Genomic DNA, 23208 nt, shown 5'->3' on the forward strand with positions numbered 1-23208 from the left:
TATCCAGTAGATCACCTGTCCCCTCTACCTGCACCCCTAGCTAGCCCACAGACAGCCCCCACTCTCCCATGAGCCACTAGACACTTCCTCCAACCTGCTCCCTGCCTCCAGCCTCTCTTCACCCCTCACCCCAACCCACACCCTCACCCCATCCTAGTACACTCACCATGGGCCCTGGGCCAGTAAAGAGCTGGCAGGCAACTGAGCACAATGTAGGGAGACAGGCATGTGTGTGTGTGTGTGTGTGTGTGTGTGTGTGTGTGTGTGTGTGTGTGTGTGTTTCCTACAACTAAAAAAAGGAAAATGCATTCCAAAAGCTAGCCAGGTTCAGTACCTTTCATTTGAGTGCCTATGTATGATGCAGCTATTCAGCCTTTTGGTGAATTATCTCCCTTATTCCTAAATAATTTGTAATTTTTAACCAGAGCTTTCTGTACATTATTATACCACCTGGTAGCTCCGTTTCATCCAAATCTCGTGTCGTCCATCCCTAGTTACTAGCTCCTTTATTTGGCACCCCTCCATTGTATATCTTTTTATCTTACATTTTTCCCCTCTAGTCTTTATGGCACAATCTGTAATGGCCACGACACATGTTGTTGCATGTGACTTTTGTCACACCATGTAGTATCAGCCACGTCCATTACAGCAGCTGTGCGCGCAACCCCCAATTACAGCATAACACTTCCACCAATTCAATCCCCCCCCCCGCCCCACATATCACTCCCCATTTGTCTGTCCTTGTTTCCTTTTATCTCTTAAATGTAATGGCAAATAACACATGATAAAATTTATTTCATGTGCTTGACAATATATTATGTGTAATGAGATGTACCTCAGTCACAAAACTAGCCCCTTCCACCAACACAATTCCTTTCACTCCTTACACCCGTCAACTTTATTCAACTCCTACTATAACCACATAACACCTTTACTCACCACTTCCAATGCCAACTTCTTTCCCCAGCACTACCCCCCCCCCCCCCTCCTCACCCGTTCCCACCCGTCCCCTCCCCAATGGAACCCTGCTCTATATATCTTCACCAAATCAGAAAAGTTTCCAAATACCTAGCTAAAGCACTCCCCTATTTCTGGTTCCCTCCCCCCTTACACTATGACCTACATCTTTTCAAACTCTGCCAGTCCCTTTCCCTCACCTACCAGACACTCCAAAAATGGGCATCTCTTAAACACTTACATTCCCTCTGCAAAATACTGTTACTATGCCATCTCCACTACCTACACCTCATTGCTCAGACTGAAATCCTGACACTCCAGCAGCATGTAGAAGAACATACCAAACAACATTTCCACAAGTTATCCAGCCTGAAGAAATCCTACTCACGCCTTAGGGCACCACTATCCAACCCCCATCCTACCCACAGTGTTCCTCCTCATCAACCCCTCACAGCACCCACACCCTGCCTAGCTGACCTGCTGTCTACAGTGGAAACACTTCTTTGCCATCAACCCCTCCAACCAAATCCAATGCAATCCCAACTCCGAACACTGCCGCACCAATCAGACCACCAGCCAATCATGAGCCTCCCACACTCCCACCTAAACATCCCCTTGTTACCTTCCAGGACTTCCTAATGTCTAACCTGCTCTCACCATGCTTCACCAGGTCCCTCCCTAAGAACAACAACCTTTCAACAAAAGAAAGGACTGTGCTACACAACACCCTCCCGGCAGCCAAAAGTTCCACCACTGCTGTGATGATCCGGAGTCACTACCTGGCAGACGGTCTCCACCAGTTGTGTGAAACCTCCACCTACATGCTCTGCCAGAGTGACCCCATCCCCAGAAGGCCAACATAACCTCCAATCCCTGCTGAAGTCCTTAGGCCTTCTCAGAACCTCTCCCCTGAATCCATCTCCCTGCTCACCCCAGCAACAGCAAACCTGCTTCTACATGCTCACCAAACACAACAAACCTAACATTTGTGGGTTCCCAATTATGGCTGGTTAGAGTGTCCCTTCTGGAGGAATCTCAGCCCTTGTTGATCAGCATCTCCAACCAATTGTCTAAAACCTAGCCTCCCACATTAAAGATACCAACCACCTACTGCACTGGCTCTCCACCATCCCCACACCTTTACCTCCTGAATCCCTACTTGTCATGGTTGATGCAACCTCCCTATACACCAACATCCCCCCAAGCCCACTGCCTTGCTGCAAACATTACCTCTACCAAAGCCTTGCATATTCCAAACCCACCACTTAATTCATCATACACTTAACCAACTACATTATAACCCAAAGCTACCTCACCTGTGAAAAGAAGATAGACAAACTCATGGCACAGCCATGGACACCCTTCTATGCCAAACTATTCAGGGGCTTCCTAGAGGAAACATTCCTAGCTTTCCAAAACCCCAAACCCCTGGTCTAGTTCATGTTTATCAGTGACATCTTTATAACCTGGACCCAAGGCCAGGACACCTTATCCTTATTCCTTCACAACCTCAACACCTCTCTCAACCACTTCACCTGATCCTCCTCTACCCATCGTGGCACCTTCCTAGATGTTGTTCTCTCCTTTCAGATGGCTCCATCCACTCTTCAGTCCACATCAAACACCCCAATCACCAACAGTACCTGCACTTCGACAGCTGCCACCCTTCCCACACCAAAAAATCCCTCCCATACGGCCTGGCCTGCCAGCTTTGCTGCAATCACTGCACAGCATTTTACATTGGTATGACAACCAACCAGCGGTCAACTAGAATCACTGACCAGCACCAAACTGCTGCCAAAAACAAGGTGGACCACCCAGTGGCACAACATGCAGCAGAGCACAAAATAGATTTCAATGACTGCTTCACAACCCGTGCCATCTGGATCCTCCCCACCATCACCAGCTTTTCTGAGCTGCATAGATAGGAGCTATCCTTACAGCACATCATTTGCTCTGGTAACCTTCCTGTCCTAAACTTAAGGTAACTTGCTGCTCCCCATCCACCACCCAATAGAGTGTGTGTGTGTGTGTGTGTGTGTGTGTGTGTGTGTGTGTGTGTTTATACACACACACACACACACACACACACACACACACACACACACACCATCCCCCGATCCTGTATCCCCACCTAATGTGTGTCCCCACATCAGTTAACCGTGCGCTGTTATTTCATGCTCTAGTCTATGAAATTGTGTGAGCCGTATGCTATCTGCTCCCTCTACCTGGATCCCTAGCTTGCCCACAGATAGCTCCCCACTCTCCCACAAGCCACTAGACACTTCCTCGAATCCCCTCCCTGCCTTCTGCTTCTCTCCATCCCTCACCCCATGCCCTCACCTCATCCCAGTACTTTAACTGTGGACAAGTAAAGAGCTGGCAGCTGACTGAGCACAATGTAGGGTGACAGGTGAGTGCTTGAATGCCAGTGCATGTAAGTGTGAGTGTGTGAGTGTGTGTGTGTGTGTGTGTGTGTGTGTGTGTGTGTGTTTCCTACAACTAGAAAAAGGAAGAGCAATCCAAAAGGTAGCCAAGTTCCATGCCTTTTGTTTGTGCAACTATTGAAAATGCAGCACTTCTGCCTTTTTGTGTGTCATCTCCTTTATTCCTAAGTAATTCTTAATTTTCTACCAGTTTTCTGTACATTATTAAAACACACAGTCTGATGTTTGTGCTGGTATTCTTTTGAGCTGCAGCTTCTTGATCTGTTATTCTTTCAATACAGGAGCAAGTGTCTTTGTGAGTAGGGCTACACTACAAGACTTGTGTGTGTGCTTGCTGCATTTATCATGCTATACTTGTCATGGCCTTGTATAAAATGAGTATACTTACCCATAGTATAGATACCTTAGGCACCTAAGTGGAGAAATATAAGACCTCACTTTAATAAATCCAGTTATTGCATATTGTGGTAACACTGGAGAAGAAAATTTGGGTATTAAAGTACGAGTTTTTCTCCATACTTATTCACCTCTTCCCTTTTCTTATGTACTTGCAGATATATTTTGGGGGAGCTCTGAAATTCGCAAGGACTGTATGACAACACTGTACAGAAAAACACTTGTTCAATGCTGTATCTTGCCCAATAAGAACGGTTCTGGAAATGGTGAGTTAATCCTTGTTGAGAGGTTATAAACATTTAGCCTGAGGAATAATTTTTACCATTTGTTCCTTTAGTATACATAATAAACCTGAAAATATTGTGAAATGGGATAAAATCGTTTTCCGGAGCGTACTAGCATCATGTCAGAAGCATATATGTCGCTGTATGTGCTTCCTGTCATGAGTACAGAGATGGCACCCTCAAATGTTATGTGCATCTTTTTTTGCTGCATATGGACTATCTATAAGATGGATTGTAGATAATAGTGCTTGTCAAAATATCGTAAGCATGGTGAAAGACTTTCTGCAGCATTATGACATCATATACACTCCTGGAAATGGAAAAAAGAACACATTGACACCGGTGTGTCAGACCCACCATACTTGCTCTGGACACTGCGAGAGGGCTGTACAAGCAATGATCACACGCACGGCACAGCGGACACACCAGGAACCGCGGTGTTGGCCGTCGAATGGCGGTAGCTGCGCAGCATTTGTGCACCGCCGCCGTCAGTGTCAGCCAGTTTGCCGTGGCATACGGAGCTCCATCGCAGTCTTTAACACTGGTAGCATGCCGCGACAGCGTGGACGTGAACCGTATGTGCAGTTGACGGACTTTGAGCGAGGGCGTATAGTGGGCATGCGAGAGGCCGGGTGGACGTACCGCCGAATTGCTCAACACGTGGGGCGTGAGGTCTCCACAGTACATCGATGTTGTCGCCAGTGGTTGTTAAAAGCATTTGCTTGTGTATTTCACAGTATTCTTGTAAAGAAGTTCAAATAGTATCATATCAAATATCTTACTGGAAACTTCTCTTCATCCTATCTCACTACAAGGTATGCAGAGTGTCCTATTACAAAACTCAGGAAGCACCACAATGAAACAGCAAGTTCAGGATGTGAAAAATCACTACACATATATCACTGTGATCAGTATGGGGCCTGCTATAGTTCTTGCTATATACAAATGAACTTCCATCATCAAATATTTTATCTGCTGACAATGCAAGTATTATGATGAAGCCAAACGGAGTAATTTCAACACTCATAAACGTAAATATTGTTTTCTATTTCTCTCCAAATGGACTGCCATTGAATTTAGATAAAACACAATACATGCTATTAGTACTGTAAAAGGTGTGACAACCACCATTCAAAATAATGCATACACACAAATTAATAAATGAAACAGAATATTCTAAATTCTTAGGTGCGTATGTTGATAAGTACATGAAGTGGAAGTCACAGGTTACAGATCTTGTTGAACATCTTAGCTCTGCAGCTGTTGCACAGCAGATAATATCAGACTTTGAAGATGAAAATGTAAAAAGCTGGCCTACTTTTTCTATGTTCATTCACTACTGTCTTATTGCACTACATTCTGGGGTAAATCATCACTGAAGAAAGAAGTGTTCATTATACAGAAAAGCACAATAATCTCTTATTCGCAGCTCTTTCAACAATAGTGCATACTGATGACAGCCTGAAAGTATATTTACTCTGTGTTTGATGAAAAATTGAGACACACACAAACTAGGTAGCATTTTATCAGCCCACTTAAGCATTCTTCATAAACATATAAGACAACACAAAAATGTCAAGTGACGCACATTTTAAGTGCAAGATTGATGTTGTACAATTATATTACACAGTAAAATAAGAATATAATAATTCATTGATTTTTCATTAGAGTAAATATCAGACAGTACCTGCATTTGAGGTAAAGCTGGAATTATGTCTACCGAAAAATGTGTTTGAGGGAATCCTGCTATATGACGCAACCTGCAGTTTGATTTCACACCTAATGTGTGAGTAGAATAACCTGCAAAAGAAAAAAGGGGAATAACTGTATTGTTGTTTTTATTGCTATTATGTAAAGTTGGATAGAGAAAGCTGGTAACTATCAGAGTGCTGAAGCAGGTTCTTTCCTCCTCCTACCAGTGGCCAATATTTACTGTTATAATATTTCCATGTAAAACACGGATGAAAACCAGTAATTCAGTCATATTAGTTTTTTTATAAGATTTCATATAATTTTAACTGTCATCAACACTGGTAGCTCATACAAAATATTTATGTGCAGGTGTCTTTTCCAGATCAGCAAAACAAACAACATATCATGCCATATGCATTAATAATGCACAACACTGAAGCTGATCAACTGACTGACCTATTCTCTTTGAGAGATTTTGTTAATGCAAAATTGCAGGAATTTTTGCAGCTGCCTTTGTTCTGAAACATGCCCGGCATTGTTAGTGAAGCCTCTTAAGGTTTCTGCTGAAACTCTTTAGTCTACCAGTTGGCTTTAGTTAACACACTGACATAAGGTCCTAAGATCATAAACATGTACATTAACATTTTTTTCAATTCTGGTTCAGTTAATCAAAGTTCCTTATCATTTCAGGGAGTCAAAAAATGTATGAATGCTAATTATCACAGAGACATGTCATATTTTGATGGAAAAATGGCTCTGAGCACTATGCGACTTAACTTCTCAGGTCATCAGTTGCCTAGAACTTAGAACTAATTAAACCTAACTAACCTAAGGACATCACACACATCCATGCCCGAGGCAGGAATCAAACCTGCGATCGTAGCGGTCGCTCGGCTCCAGACTGTAGCGCCTAGAACCGTACGTATTTTGATGGAAAATTGACAGTACAATTAAAAAGCTCTGCTTCTCATACCAAACAATAATGTTATGTTCTACTAATGGTTTCCAGATTACCAGTAGTCTAGGCTAGGCTGCACAATTTTAATTTACTCCTCTACTACTTCAACATGAAGTTTAAATATACTTGCATATTACTCTAGACACAGTCAAATTAAAATAAGCTATTACACATAAAAGTGAAAGCATCAAAAATTTGGTGAAACTGCCAAACCCTCCTCGGAATTACCATGTAAATGTATCTGTTAACAGCTACATCCCATCTAAAAACCATTTTGAGAATATTTTACAGCGGAAGTTGAGCAGTACAATATTATAGTAGTTCTCACACATCACGGGCTCATTGTTCTGAGTGATGGGGCAGATTATAGGACTTTTCCATTTTACGCAGAGCTATTCAGTAACCCAAATGGTGGTTTTAATATTTGGATCCTCAGAATGAGTGATTTGCCTTCTTCCTAGGTGAATTCAATGTTATTAACATCTTTTCCTGAACTTCAGTTCTTCTTGAGTCACTGTTATCTATATCTTGATCTTTTACAGTGTTTGTGTTTTATACTGAGAGCTCACGTTGTGTTGGCTTTGAAAATAAAACAATGTTGTTGGCAGTGGACAATTTAGTAGATTTATTAAGCACTCCTTTCATATATTTGCAAAAGTTGTTTATAAAAACCTCTTCATATCTGTTTCTCAGGCATTTCTGGTCAGATTTATAACTTGGTCTCAAAGATGAAATCTTTCTGTACGTAACTTTGGTCTTTAATTCCTGAAAATATGCTTTCAATACCACACTACCTATAAATTTCCTTTTCTTCTCCTTACGATATCCTGTGTTTCTCAACATGCTCACACAAACACTACTTGAAATTCTCAGAAATATGTGGATTCTGGATTGTGTAACTAAACACTGGCTTAGAGTAGCAGATGTTCTTAATAAATACTGTCAATGTACCATACTGCTGATAAGTTCTGCAGGGACTGAAATAATCATTTTAAATGTATAAAAATTTTCAATGTTTAAATGCTAATTTTGTCACTATAACAATCATAACTTCTTTCATGAAGTTCATTTTCTCATCACCTGAACACCCAAGATACCCCAGCTCATATAGGCAACTGTTAGAAATGAACTTTATGGAAAACTTTCCCTGAATACAATGATAAAAAAAAGCTGAAGACCAAATGCCAAATCATATCAGCGCACACTCTGCTACAGAGTGAAAATCTCATTCTGCTAAATCATAATAACTTTCACTGAAAGATGCAACACAAGTGCAAAGCTTGAGATGAATTAGCAAATGTAGATGCAACATTAGCAGTTTCAGGAAATACCTCTGATGAGTTCAGTAAGTTGCCAACTGACCATGACCAGTTTGGAGTCACTGCTTCAACAACCTACTGTTCGCCAGAAACAGTTTCAAGTACTCAGGGGTGTTGTCCAAATGCTGTTTTTGCTCTGGATATGCTCAAGACAGTTTTAGACTGTTGTTCAGACTATAGACTGATGGCTCTTAGAAGTGGTGATAAATTTTATGGGTTGGATCAATCTCATCATCTCTGATGCCCTTGAGATAACATAAGCCTTTCCATCACAAAGAGTAAATTCATTTCATAAACAAAGGAAATAACAAAAAGCAGCAAATTGAGGCGACTATATAGATAACAAGTCTCTGGACTGAAGACCACTACAACAACAAGAGAGACAGCAATGGACTTGGAAGAGCATTTATATGGAATGAACAGTGCCTTGAAAGAGGGAGAGATGACCATCAACAAGTGCAAAACAAGAGTAATTTACTTAAGAACTTAGTCCGGAGCTTGGAGGACAGAAAGAGGGATGTGCCATTTAAGTTAGGTTCTGTCTGCATGTGAAATGGCATGAAAGGAAGCAATGTTTGACAAGGAGTGAGGCAGGGCTGTAGCCTAGCCCCACTGGTGATTAATCTGTATATTGAGCAAGATGTAAAGGAAACCAAAGAAAAGTTTGGAGAAGGTATTAAAGTTCAGGGAAAAGAAATACAAAGTTTCAGGTTTGCTGATGACATTTAAAAATGTTAGATACAGCAATATCTAGTATAGATTTAAGTGTCCAGAAGTTGTTTCTGAAAGTATTTGTATGGAGTGTAGCCATGTATGGAAGTGAAACATGGACGATAAATAGTTCGAACAAGAAGAGAATAGAAGCTTTTGAAATGTGGTGCTACAGAAGAATGCTGAAGATTAGATGGGTAGATCACATAACTAATAAGGAGGTACTGAAGAGAATTGGGGAGAAGAGAAATCTGTGGCACAACTTGACTAGAAGAAGGGATCGGTTGGTAGGACATGTTCTGAGGCATATTGGAGGGCAGTGTGGAGGGTAAAAATTACAGAGGGAGACCAAGAGATGAATACACTAAGCAGATCCAGAAGGATGTAGGTTGCAGTAGGTACTGGGAGATGATGAAGCTTGCACAGAATACAGTAGCGTGGAGAGCTGCATCAAACCAGTCTCTGGACTGAAGACCACTACAACAACAACAGAAACAGCAATGGATTTGGAAGAGCATTTGTATGGAATGAACAGTGCCTTGAAAGAGGGAGAGATGACCATCAACAAGTGCAAAACAAGAGTAATGGAATGCAGTCAAATTAAATCAGGTGATGTTCACAGAATTAAATCAGGAAATGAGATGCTAAAAGTATTAGATGAGTTTTGCTATTTGAGTGTAAAATAACTGTTGATAGACAAAGTAAAGAGGATACTAAATGCTGACTGGCAATAGCAAGGAAAGGATTTCTGAAAAAAAGAAATCTGTTGACATGAAATATAAATTTAAGTGCTAGGCAGTCTTTTCTGAAGACCTAGGTAGTAAACTTGCATGGAATTGAAAAGTGGATGACAAGCAGTTCAGACAAGAAGAGAATAGAAGCTATTGAAATATGGTGCTACAAAGAATGCTATGGATTAGATGGACACATCATACAACTAATCACGAGGTAACAAATACAAATAAGGATGAAAGAAATTTGTGGCACAACTTGACTAAAAGAATGGATCAGTTGAAAGGACACATTCCAAGAGATTAAGGAATCATCAATTAAATAGTGTAGGGAGGTGTGAGGGGTAAAAATTGTAGAGGGAGACCAAGAGAGAGATACAGTGAACATGTTCAAAATGATGTAGGTTGTAGAGTTAGAATAGATGAGACTTTCACACATTAGAGCAGCATTGACAGCTACATCAAACCAGTCTTCAGACAGATTACTACAACAACAACAACAACAATTACTACTACTACGACTGCTGCTGCCGCCGCCGCCACCAACAACACTGCATATAATGCATGACATTTTCTCTGCATCCCCCCCCCCCCCCCACCCCAAATATTACTGTGGCAAAGTAATGAGATTCATTTTTTCCTCCCTAGGATGGCGATCTCGCAGCCTGCTACCACAGGCAGTGTGTGACTTTGGTCTTTCCCCACCATAACTGCAAGCAGTATGCACCTACACTGTTTCAGTCAGGTACTTGAAGAGTGAAGTCTTGTGCTTGCTTCTCGACAGAAGAATGGAATCTCAAAATATAGAACAACAATATGCCATCTCTCTCTCTCTCTCTCTCTCTCTCTCTCTCTCTCTCTCTCTCTCTCTGTGGTGTGTGTGTGTGTGTGTGTGTGTGTGTGTAACTCTGAGTTCCATGCATTTGGAAATGAGATTTTACTAAGGGCACAAGTGTTTGGATGGCACAAAAGATTTTCTGAAGATAGAACCAATGCTGAAGATGCACATTGAAGACGAACACTACAGTGTGCAACCATTAACAGCACAAACAAGTGACAACATAGCCAAGGGGAGTGAATATGTGACAGCGGATCAAAGATCAACCATAAAAATGATTGCAAATGAACTGAACATTAATTGAGAAATTGTTCACCTGATATTGGCTGAAAATCTGGAACTGAGAAAGTTTTGTACCAAAATGGTTTCCAAAACTCTTACACAGCAACAAAAAGACCAGACTGTGGCAGCTGACCTGTTGGGACAAGTGGAACTGAACGCAGAATTACTGAACCAAGTTATCACAGGTAATTAAATTTAGTGTTTCCAGTATCACACTGAGACGAAACATCAGAATTTGCAATGTTATTTAGAAGAATCTTCAAGAACAAGGAAAGCACATACATTAAAGTCTTGGATTCCATGGATATTGTGCACAAAGAGTGGTTATCTCCAGGTCAGATGGTAAACCAGAACTACTACCAACAGATTCTCAAAAGACTTCAAAATTGGGTCCATTGTGTTCGTCTACACATTGCTAACAACTGGAACCTGCATCACGACAACACACCATCCCATACTACCTGTCTGCTATGCAACTCCACTGCAGTGCTACCACAACCTCCATATTCACACAACATGGTCCCCATGTGATGTTTTTCTTTTGTAAAGTGAAGGCAGTCGTTAAAGGACACCATTTTGCAACAGTACAGGACATCTCAATAGCTGTAACAAGAGCTTTTGCTGGTGTGCCAGAAGATGAGTCCCAGAGGGTACCAACAACACAAACACTGATAAAGTAACTGTGTGCAGGCACAATGGAGTACCTTGAAGCTGGTTAAAAATGTAAATAAAGGTGTTTTTTCTAACCAGTCTCATTAATTTATTGTCACATCTCATATATATTTGGTTATGAACTGGCTGCAGCTGTTAGAAACAAATACTATTTGACATTTCTATTTTGTTTAAACACCTAAATATCACTGTATCAGTACAATTTTGTACTTTCTTGTAGCACCTGAGGACTGATATATCTTCCAAACTTCTTTCCTTAACAAAACTTTCACTAACAATATAAAATAAATGAAGTCACCTCCTAGCATACGTCTACATATACAGGCTAATCTCAGGAACTACTGTAGGGATTTTGATCTGGTTTTCAATAATAGATACAATTATCCACGAGAAAAGTTATAAATATAATTTATAAATATTTTGTACAAATTTTCTGACTTATGACAAATTAAACTTAAGTTGTGAAAATGATGCCAAAGCCACTTACAGAACAGCGGACATCACAGACAGAGCAGTAGTGTCTAGTGTTAGCAGCAAGTGTGATCTATTTTGTATAGGGTTTGACAGTCTAGTGGTAGAATGTTTCGCTAGGAACAGAAAGGTTGCAGGATGGAACCCTGGCAGGGTCAGCTTTTTTCAATCTGCCTTTTCACCTACCATTCATCTCTCAATGATGGTGGAGATTCCATGTTGCACTGCACCTCCCCTTTTTCTAGTTTCATAATTGGTTAGGGACATGCAAATCGCATAAGTGACATCCAATTTATTGCAGTCTTTTTAGAACAATTGTCTAGTGAAACAACATGTGAGGATGAAAACTGTTTTCAATTATTTGTGTTTAGTGTAAAACACAGCATGGGATGCAGCTTTACGTCAATTATATACAGAAAGTATGCAGCAATGCAGCAATGCAGCAAATGCCTCAACTTTATGCTTCCTGCTTTCCCCAAGTCATAGATGCAAACATGATTCTTTGCATGGTGGGACAAAAAGTAATATTTTTTGGAAACTTTCAAATTATACAGAAGACTGGTAAATGAATCTCCACTGGAAAGAAAGGGATGTAGGCTTTTTAAAGACCATAAAGCCATGGGCATGATCTTGACTGGAATTCAGAAATTTCTTGCAGATGAATACATAAGATTTTGAAATCCTTCTAGAGATGGTTCAGAGAAGCATTTTGAAATATAAGCACAATTTCAAATGGCTAATTTCTGCTTCCCTCAATTACCAGTCACAATTTGCACCCTCAGTTCACCACAAATTCTTTGAACAATAGGCTGCAAGTAACTTAACTCTGAAGTAACATAATAGTGAAAAAACATGTGAATTCAAAATATATGGTGGGTTTCTTTATGCTTCAAGTAAAACATTATCCGAAGAAGTACTTCAGCAACTTTGCTTTGTTTCCATACAGTGTGTTCTTTGAGCAGTGCAGCAAATGACCAAACTTTCAGTTTCCCGATTTCCCTGAATCAAACGTACATGTGGACACAATTCTTTGCAGGGTATGGTGAAGAAGGGTGTCATAAAGAGTTCACAACAAAGAATTACAGCAATGACTCAACAGTGCATCACAGTGCGTACTAAGCTTCACAAGAGGAATGCTGCAACATGAGCTAGACATGTAGGTCACATGTGTTTTTTTCTTATTTCTTCTTTTATTTGTCCCATGGCAGCCACCCTCCGATACATATTGAAACACACACACACACACACACACACACACACCACACACACACACACACACACACACACACACACACACAATACATACACTGGTTGTAAATATGCTTCCACATCACTACAAATGCCAATTCAATATGGAAAATATGACAATCACACCTCCAGACAACTTACCTAGTGTGTGCTGCTTACATTGCATAAATTATATGATACTGATGATATTCACTTACTTATTGTTGTTCTCCGAATTTTATTCATGGCCCCCTAACACAATACGCTATGCCAGTCAATATGCCTGACCATAAATACTTAATGGTACGCATATAAAGCAGGACTGGGTCATAGGTAGTTAAATAAAATAAGAAATTTATATGCAGAGCACAATTAGGGGATCAGGTGAGATATAGCACACAATAGACATATGGTAACATATTTTAATCAGATATTAATTGCAATTTTAATTGTAATTTGTGTGTGATACAGTATGATATTTTACTGCCTCAACTCTTTACTTGAGGTTTACATGGCATTTACATAGAGCAAGGCACCATGCGGCTATCATAATAGTGAAACAGGAATTCTCGCTGCCGTCTAATGTTGTGTGTGATCACCTCAGATGGCCAGTACAGTTGCACACCTGCAGGGCATGGACAGTATAAGGTTATCAATCAGTTCTTGAGGGATATTTGGCTATTCTTCCATGAGTGCAATATCCAGCTCTGCAACCACTGTGAAAGGTGCTGGTCTTGCTACAATGTGTCTGCCATGCACATCCCAGACATGCTCAATTAGGTTTAAGTCGGGCGAACAAGCTGTCCACTCCATTCGTTCAATTCCCTCAGCTTCAAGCAAGTTGTCCACCATAGCAACTCTGTGGGTATGAGCGTTATCGTCTACCAGAAGGAGCCCATCTCCAATGGCACCATCATACGACACAACAAAAGGTTGAAGGATCTCATCTCTATACCTCTGAGCAGTCAAAGCGCCATTCTGAATAGCATAAAGGTCCGTACATCTGCCAATGCTGACTCTTGCCAAACCGTTCGTCCACCACGATGAAATGGTGATGTTTCCTGCCTGTAAGCAGGAATGTTCAGAGTTCCATGTTCTCTCCAGATGAGGGAAAGACTATTGTCCAGCTGAACACAAAATCCTGACACGTCTGAACAGCACCTGGCGCCATTCATTGCAACACCAATCCTGATGTTCCTCCACCCAGTTTCTACAGCCTAAACAGGTCGCGTTTCGATCGGGAGACACACCATAGGCATCCTTGGGTATTGATACTGCGTGTCATGTTGCTTCCTAGAGGGTGCATTGCAGCTGAGTTGCATTCAGATATTGTGTCTGTATATGTGTGGATGGATATGTGTGTGGAATACTCGTCACAACAGATGCAATGGCCATGAGTGGCCAGACTTTATGGATGGAACTTCTTCACATTAAATGGGTAGCAGAAGTCAAAGTGGAGACATTGCTGGTGGCTGATAGGTTTTATATGGAGGAGGTATTGATGTAACCATATTTGAGGTGGAGGTCAATTTCAAGGAAGGTGGCTTGTCGGGTTGAGGAGTACCAGATGAATCAAATGGGTGATGTGTTGTGGTTCTGGAATAAGGTGGATAGAATGTCCTGACCCTTGATTCATATTATGAAGATGTCATCAATGAATCTGAATCAGATACGGTGTTTTGGATTCCAGATGGTTAGAAAGGATTCCTCTAGACAGCCCATGAATACGCTGGCACAGGATGGTGTGTTGGTGCACTCTCAAAGGAGAAGTAATTGTGGGTGACGATTAATTGGTCATGATGACCAGGAAAGAGGTTGTAGTTTGGAGTCTGTACGTGTTGAGAAAGATAGTGTTCAATAGCAGAAAGGCCATTAGCATTGGGGATGTTAGTGTAAAGAGAGGTGATATCAATAGTGATGAGCAGGTAGTAACAGAAACAGTGGAGTGTCAGTGGAGGAAATCGTTGGTATCTTTTATGTAGGAGGGTAGGTTGCAGGTAATAGGTTGAAGGTGTTGGTCTACGAGAGCAGAGGTTCTCTAAGTGGGGGCAAAGTGACCAGCCACAATGGGGCATCCTAGGTGGTTGGGTTTATGGACTTTAGGAAGCATGTAGAAGGTGGAGTGTGGGGAGTGGTAGAGGTGACGAGAGAGATAGACTCTGGGGAGAGGTTCTGGGATGGTCTTAGGATTTGAGGAGAGACTGGAGATCCTCTGGATTTCTGGAATTGTGTCACTGTGGCACGGTCTGTAGTTGGACAAATCTGACAGCTGGTGGAGTCCTTCTGCAAGGTAAACCTTATAGTTCAAAACCTCCCACTCTCTGTCAACCTACTGACTGCACTTAGCTGCCCTAACCTCTTCCCCACAGCCCTGAGAAGCAATCTATCCTTTTCAAAATATTGTCATATTCCCATCCTGGATTTTCCATTTCTTGATTAGTCCGCTCCCGGTAGCTGAGTGGTCAGCGCGACGACTGTCAATCCTAAGGGCCCAGTTTTGATTCCCGGCTGGATCGAAGATTTTCTCCGCTCAGGGACTGGGTGTTGTGTTGTCCTAATCATCGTCAGTTCATCCCCATGCGCAAGTCACAGAAGTGGCATCAAATCGAAAGACTTGCACCAGGCGAGCAATCTACCCAACGGGAGGTCCTCGTCACACACCATTAATTAATATTAATTTCTTGAGTTGCCCAATGGCTTTTCTGCCATTCCTTAACCCAGTGCTGCTTTCCTTTATTAGTATTTCCCATCACATTACACACTTAGTGTCTGTCCTTTCCTTTGTCTTCTGTCCCAAGTTTTACATGTTGCCTTTCAGAGTGCACCACATGCTCTGAATTACAAGCCATACTGTATCCATCAGCTCGCCTGCACACAGCACATGGCTAAATGACCACACTGATTGTGTGTGCTGCATCTCCATATCCAACAACACTCCCACCAATATTAGCAATCATAGACCTTCAAATTGATCAATCTTCCTGTGCTACTCACATATTTTCATGTGTTATTATCTGTACCTCCCTGTACCACACAGACTTGTATCTCATCCTACCAAGCCCTCCTTACCTCTCTTATTCTAGTTCACACAACTAATCTCACCTAATCTACTCGTATCTACTGTCCTCCTCCTCCTCCTCCTCCTCCTCCATACGTTTCCCCCCACTGACCTGCAACGTACATTATATCCCTTTTATTTATTTTTATCTTTGGTCTCACTGTGTTTTCATGTTGAGTTCAGTTCGTTTTCGCCTTTCACAATTGGCCTGCTCCCTCAGGCTTCATTTTGTTTCCTCATAATTCATCCATTCTGACCTTTTTCGGATTTCTCCTACTTATTTTGACATAGATCTGCAAATTTTTTTTGCACATATTTCCATGTTATTCATGTATTTTACGTGCATTTTTACAAGTATTTATCCTCCAAAAAAGATCCTTGCTCCTTCCATGTGCACCAATACAGAAAAGTTTTCATCCCTTGCCAGAACCGAGTACCACATACTGTTCCTGTACATTTGCCTGGCTATGGAATCACCCCTAATGGCCTTACCATCAAATTACCTATTTCTAGCTAGAAACCTCTCCTTCCACAATGACCTCCATCTGTTCACATTCTGCCAGTCCTTAACCCTCACCAACATAGTCCTGCAAGGCCATGTAAATCAGGCCCAGACCTCCTTCCAATACTTCCTTTCCATCTGTAAAATTCTCCTGCTGTGCAATCCCAAATTCTTGTATCCCATCTCATATACAAACTCTTGCCCTGGAGGAACTTGAGCAGCATATAAAATGCCACCTCAAAAAACCCTTCAACCTGTTCCCCACCTACTCGCACCTTGGACTACCACTGTCCACCACTTCTACCACAGCCTCCAATCCCCCCGCGCATCCCCTCATAGCTGATGAATCCTACCTTGCAGACCTACTACATTTACCCCACTCTCAAACCCTTCCTCCCACTAACATACAGAATCCAGAACCGAAAAAGATCTGAAGCACAGCCATCAACCTTTCCTGTGAAAGCCTTAGTCCCATAGAAGTATCAGCCCTTTCCAAAGGTCTCACCTGTTGCGTCTTTCCCAAATTCAATCATGCTGGACTTATTAAAGACCTTTGCACCTCCTCCCAGTCCCTAAATTGAAAACACTTTTTTGCCACCAACTCTACCAATCAGATTCAAGCACAGACCAATGTTGAATCCTGCCTAAGTTCACTCCTCCATCCCACCATTATCCACCACCACAGCCACGAAATCACCTCCTGTTAACTCTCCAGAATTTCTTAATCTTGAACCTTGCCTCACCATAATTCCCCAAATCCCTCAACATGCAAGCTAAACTTACATTGACAGCAATAATCACAATCCACCATTTAAGAACTAACCCCGACCTTATAATCCTACTTGCTAACAAAGGTTCCATCTCTGTGGTTTTGAACCGCAAGGATTACCTGGTGGGAGGACTCCACCAGCTGTCAAATTTGTCCACCTACAAACCCTGCCACAGTGACCCCATTCCAGAAATCCAGCAAGATCTCTGGCCTCTCCTCAAATCCTTAGGACCATCCGAGAACCTCTCTCTCTCTCTCTCTCTCTCTCTCTCTCTCTCTCTCTCCCCCCCCCCCCCCTCTCCCTCACCCCCTCCCTATTCACACCTACCACTCCCTACCTACACTCCTACCTACTTCATGCTTCCTGAAGTCCGTAAACTGAAACACCCAGGACACCCCACTGTGGCCAGTTATTGTGCCACACTAAAAGAATCTCTGCTCTGATAGACCAACACCTTCATCCTGTTACCTGCAACCTACCCTGCCATATAAAAGATACCAACCATCTCTTCTGCCAACTCTCTACAGTTCCTGTTCTTTTACCACTTGGTGCCATGTTCATCAATATTGATGCCACCTTCCTTCACAGTAACATAACTCAAGCCCACGGCCTTGCTGCTACTAAACACTACCTTTCCCAACACACGATGGCCCATTGAAGGCATCACCTAAAAAAACACCCCACAACATGTAACAGTAACAATGGGCTCCGCATGGTGCTATCCTATGCCACAGGTTGTCTAGAGGTATCCTTCTTGAACACCCTGAATCCGAAATCCCTCACCTGGTTCAGATTAACTGATGACATCTCCGTGATCTGGATCGAGGGTAAGGACATCCTAACCACAGTCCTCCAGAACCTCAACACCTCCTCCCTCATTCCATTCAGCTGGTCCTCCTCAACCCAATGAGACACATTCCTCACTGTATACCTCCACCTCAAACATGGCCACATCAGTACCTAAGTCCATACCAAACCTACCAGTCATGAGCAGTACCTCCACTTTGAAGTCTGCCTCCCATTCAATACCAAGAAGACGCCTTCCATACAGCCTAGCCACCCATGGCCAACACATCTGTAGTGACCAGCAGTTTCTCTTGAAATATACCAAAGGTACCACAGAGGCCTTCACAGTCTGTAGTTACTCTCCCATGCTTTATCTCTCCAGTCACGCACAACCCCCGAAGTCCCACTGTCCGGCCACAGAGGATCATTCCCCTCTTGACTCAGTACCATCTAGGAATGGAGCAATTGAATCACATTCTCCGCCCGAGTTTTGACTACCTCTTGTCATGCCCTGAAACAAGGAACGTCCTACCCACTATCATTCCCGCCTCCCCCACAGTGATATTCCGCCGCACACTGAACATATATCCTTGTCCATTCCTACTCAACCCCAGTTTCCAACTTCTTGCCTCACAGCTCATATCCACGTAACAGACCCTGTTGCGACACTTGCCCGTACATCCTCCCATCACGAACTACTCCAGTCCAGTCACAAGCATAACCTATCTCAACAAAGGCACGGCTACCGGTAAAACCAGTCATGTAATGTAAAAGTTAAGCTGCAACTATTGTACTGCATCCTACGTGGACATGACAACCAAGCTGTCTGTCTGCATGAATGGCCACTGACAAACTGCAGCCGAGAAACAGGTGGACCACCCAGTTGCTGAGCATGCAGGCCAACACAATGTTCATTTCGATGACTGCATCACAGCTTGTGCCAGCTTGATCCTAACTACCAACACTAGCTTTTCTCAAATTGTGCAGGTGGGAACTCTACCTTCAATATAGCCTATATTCCCATAACCCTTGTAGCATCGGCCTTTGTTAATCACTGTGCTTTACCCACCTATCCCTTTCCATGTTCCCACTCCAGCACCACACAGCCTTCTATTCCAACAACACGTGCACAGGCTTTTTACTTTTTTCCCCCCACCTTTTGTCTACCTAATGACAGCACCTAACTGCCCTATCTCCTCCCTGCCTCATCCCTGTATGCTCTCACAAGCAGCACTTTACCATCCTAATCTCTACCCTGCTATCCCTCCCACTCCCCACTCCAGCCACCGCTTTTCCCCCACCGCTCTGATAGCTTCTCCCATCATGAGCTGCTGCTCACAGTCTGGCCTCTGCTACCACAGACAATCTTCATGTGAATGTGAGTTACATTGCATGAAAGTGTGTGTATAAGTTGACTAATGTAGAAGGCTTTCTGGCCAAAACCTTAACTTGTTAGCGGTCTTTTTGTTCTACATGTCTGTGAGTCAGCATCTCCACTTCTGTGACATATGGGATTTACTCAAATTAAAAATGTCAAACCAGTTATTGAACTTAGGCAAACGGTATGCAGTAGATTTCCAAATGTTTGATATGAAAACTTCTTCACTACAATACCACAAACACCAAAATCTGAATGAGAAAACAGCTGTGCACAGTTTTGGTATTTTGTCTGTCTTCCATAGAAAAATGATTTTCCTGCATGTTGAGTGCATCTTTTAAATCACTATTTTGTGCATTAAGTAACAATTTCAACAGGCATTCTAAATTTGTGATTTTCCCATTTTCAAACATGAATCATTTATCCAACAAGCAGTTCCTGGCAAGGAAGCAGGAGAGACTCTGTAAAGTTTGGAAGGTAAGAGATGAGGTACTGGCAGAAGTAAAGCTGTGAGGATGGGATATGGGTCGTGCTTGGGTAGCTCAGATGGTAGACTACTTGCCCACAAAAGGCATAGGTCCCGAGTTCGAGTCTCGGTCCGGCACACAGTTTAAATCTGCCAGGAAGTTTCAGTTCCTGGCAAGTTTTGTAAGAAGGGTGTGACAATGTAAACAAAAAATTATCTTTGAGGAGTGGTGGCAATGCTGAAGCTATTTCACTGGTATACGTTTCTTCTTCCTGTCCATATTTGTGCTCCCCGAAACAGCAAAATTTGGAATGTTAATAAATAAAAAACTGCTTCAGATGAATGACTCCAAAACCTGTGGAAGCATGAACCCATGAATTGTTTTGCACATGACATCTCAGAGCTTGCAATGGAGAGGGAGTAGCATGCCCAGAAGCACACCCTTGTGTTTTCCCACTAAGTTCTGGGGCAGGAGACGAAAAGAAAGTTTAAAAGTTAATTTGACGAGGCACCAAAGCTCCCCCCCCCCCCCTCCTTTTCCTGTCTTCTGCCCACAAAAATAAGATTTTCATTCTGCCCATGACAGTAAACACAAGGTGCTGTAACAGTGTCATTTAATCCAAGCAGCATCAGTGAGTGTCTGGTACTGAAACTGATAATACAACAGAGGTTTGCAGCCAGCTGAGAGCAGTGACTAACTACAGGAGAGCACACCATGGTGCTGGAGCTCGGCCACAATAGCACAGATCAGGATCTGTGTGGTAAGTGTGCGTAGTTGTGACTTACTGCAAATAAAGGCCACTGCTGCCATATCACTTACTCATATTGATAATTTCACAAAGTAGCTTGCCTTTTTATTCACTGTACTGTTCTCTCTACAAAGACTATTGCACTTCCTGGATGTCACCTCTTGATATCTGTCAGATTTTTGTAACTGCTCTTGATGACTGAAGTGTGAACTGGCTTATGCACAGAATGTAAACCCTACAAGTGGTCATCTTTCCACCTTTGTACTATCTATGCTGATTAATTTGTTACTTTAATCAATTGACCACATGCTGATACTCAGCTTTTGGCATGATATTTGCCACTAATGAACACAGCAAAGCTCCTCTTAGCTTTATACCAAGTGAGGTCACCCTTCATGTGGAGAGTTCAGGAAAATGACAAGTTTTGTACTGTGATGAGACACAGGAAAGGAGTTGCTATGTAAAGAACATTAGCTTTTCCACATGGTCCCTAAACCACTGTTTCTACTTCACAACTGGGCCAATTTTATCAGTGGATGTATCTTTGCTCTTCCCCCTTACTTGCCATCTTTGTGACGAACCTATGATTTTGAATAGGTATTCTTTTGCTTGTGGACAGACTTAGTATTGATTCCAAACAATCTGTTGGTGGTTCAGAATTCACCTTGAAAAACATCTTGACACCTCAACTGAAAGATGATGAGAAGGTTTGTTTGACTTTGTGTACAGTATTGGATTCGTAATTCTGTTATCATCATCATCTTTTATAGTGGATGACATTTTTACAAAAACTGATACTGAAGTTGGCTGACTCGAGCAGAACCTGGCATATCTAAGCAACCCCACTACAGTTGAGGTGTGGCAGATACTATACGAGCTACACATAAACAACTGTTTGACCTGACAACCATCTGCCCAACAACATTTTTTTCTCTTTTCTTTTTTTGCTGCTCCTCATATGATGTGACTCCTAGTGTGTATGTAACTTGTGGAAGGCTAAGGGTGTGGTGAACTTAACTCTCTCCCAACAACATAATGAAAGACTGGAATTTGGGAGTATGCAACACAGTACTAAGAAGAAGGATACATATTTTTCTGCCTTATTAACCTCAAGGATGAAATGTGATACCAGCCTCCAGGTATGTTAAGACCATGGTCTTCTTTAAGCACCAGTACATACAAGTTGTCAGTTTTCTTGCAAAAGGGGCAGTGGATAATTTTTGATACTTGAAGACACACAAATAAAATATTCTGTGGAATGATGATTTTAATATCACCGCAGTCAATATATTTGTATAATTAGCTAAAAATATTCTATAATGGCATACCTAGTATTTCTAGTTCGCCATGTTCTTTTGGAATGCCAGATAGAGAGATGGGATGTGGCCCAGATTCTGGTGGAAGACAAAGAGATGACGGTATGCTCTCAAACACAGCTCCATTAGTTAGGAGGCGCTAGAAAAGATTAACAGTTAATAAAATGTGTGTTGCTATTTGCTATACTTTAAAGTAATGGATTAAATACTCCATATAAATACATAAAATTCTTTATCATAAAAAACACACCCATGATTACTCAGGCATACACCTATTTAAAATTCAAAACACTCTAGGAAAAGACAAATCAGAATGGTGAGCCAGACAAAGTAGTTTATTTCATCCACCAGTTACCTACACCATGCAACACAATGACTGATTGCTTTCCAGAAAGTTTGAAGAATATTGTATACAAATTCCTTGAAGAGAATGTAATAAGGTGGGATAACGTGGGTCGTTGGAGGAAAGATTCACATGATATTGTGCTCTACATGTTTTCCAACAATTCTATTTGTCAAAATTTTCTGTCAGGTTGAAACTGTGTGGCAGAATGAGATAAGTAGTAAGTCTTAAGTACACCCTGAGTCTCCTGACAGCAAACAATTCTGACCCTTCCTATCCAGGTATTTAAAGATAGAGACTATATATAAACTGTATATGCAAGATTCTGAGAGATAAGATGGATAGGACAGAGATTGGACAGAAGTAGCAGCAAAGTTAATATAAAAAAGTTTACAACAGATTCTGACAAAGGTAAATTCTCATGGACAGACAAAAACTAAATTAACAACCACAATGAGCAAATTCAGTGAATCTGAAGACAAAATCTTATCTGTCATAATACTAAAAATCATAAGAACTTTTGGCTGTACATAAAATTAGTTGTGACTTAGTGGCTGAGTGATAAAGTGCCAGGCTACAGCTTCAAATGTTTCAGGTTTATTGCCCACTCAGTACTTGGATATTTATCAGTCCCTTGTGATTTCATTCACTTTTTGCAATGATTTTCCATGTGAAAAATGCTGAGTTGATCCATGGTTTGGACTCCTTGATGAACTATAGATCCCTTATAATTAGGTCATAAGTTAATTCAAAGAGCAGAGGAAGGTGCCACATACCACATACAACAGGAGAAAAACTAGTAAATGCTGTGCACCTTGGTTTAATGACAGCTCTCCCTTTAAGTCAGTTAACTGA

The 23208-nt window shown here is 41.8% G+C and overlaps 1 protein-coding gene across 2 annotated transcripts in view; it reads right to left on the reverse strand.

The window, feature by feature from the left end:
• Window positions 1–23208, reverse strand: part of LOC124776749 (protein brunelleschi) — a 249179-nt gene that overhangs the window by 68483 nt on the left and 157488 nt on the right. For both annotated transcript variants that reach the window (XM_047251873.1, XM_047251874.1), the window contains exons 13-14: window positions 22023–22149; window positions 5772–5884 (exon numbers count right to left, since the gene is read on the reverse strand). In XM_047251873.1, coding sequence (XP_047107829.1) covers window positions 5772–5884; window positions 22023–22149 — 240 coding nt within the window. The remainder of the gene's footprint in view (window positions 1–5771; window positions 5885–22022; window positions 22150–23208) is intronic.

The sequence above is a fragment of the Schistocerca piceifrons genome, chromosome 2 (assembly GCF_021461385.2).
Source record: "Schistocerca piceifrons isolate TAMUIC-IGC-003096 chromosome 2, iqSchPice1.1, whole genome shotgun sequence".
NCBI lineage: Eukaryota > Metazoa > Arthropoda > Insecta > Orthoptera > Acrididae > Schistocerca > Schistocerca piceifrons.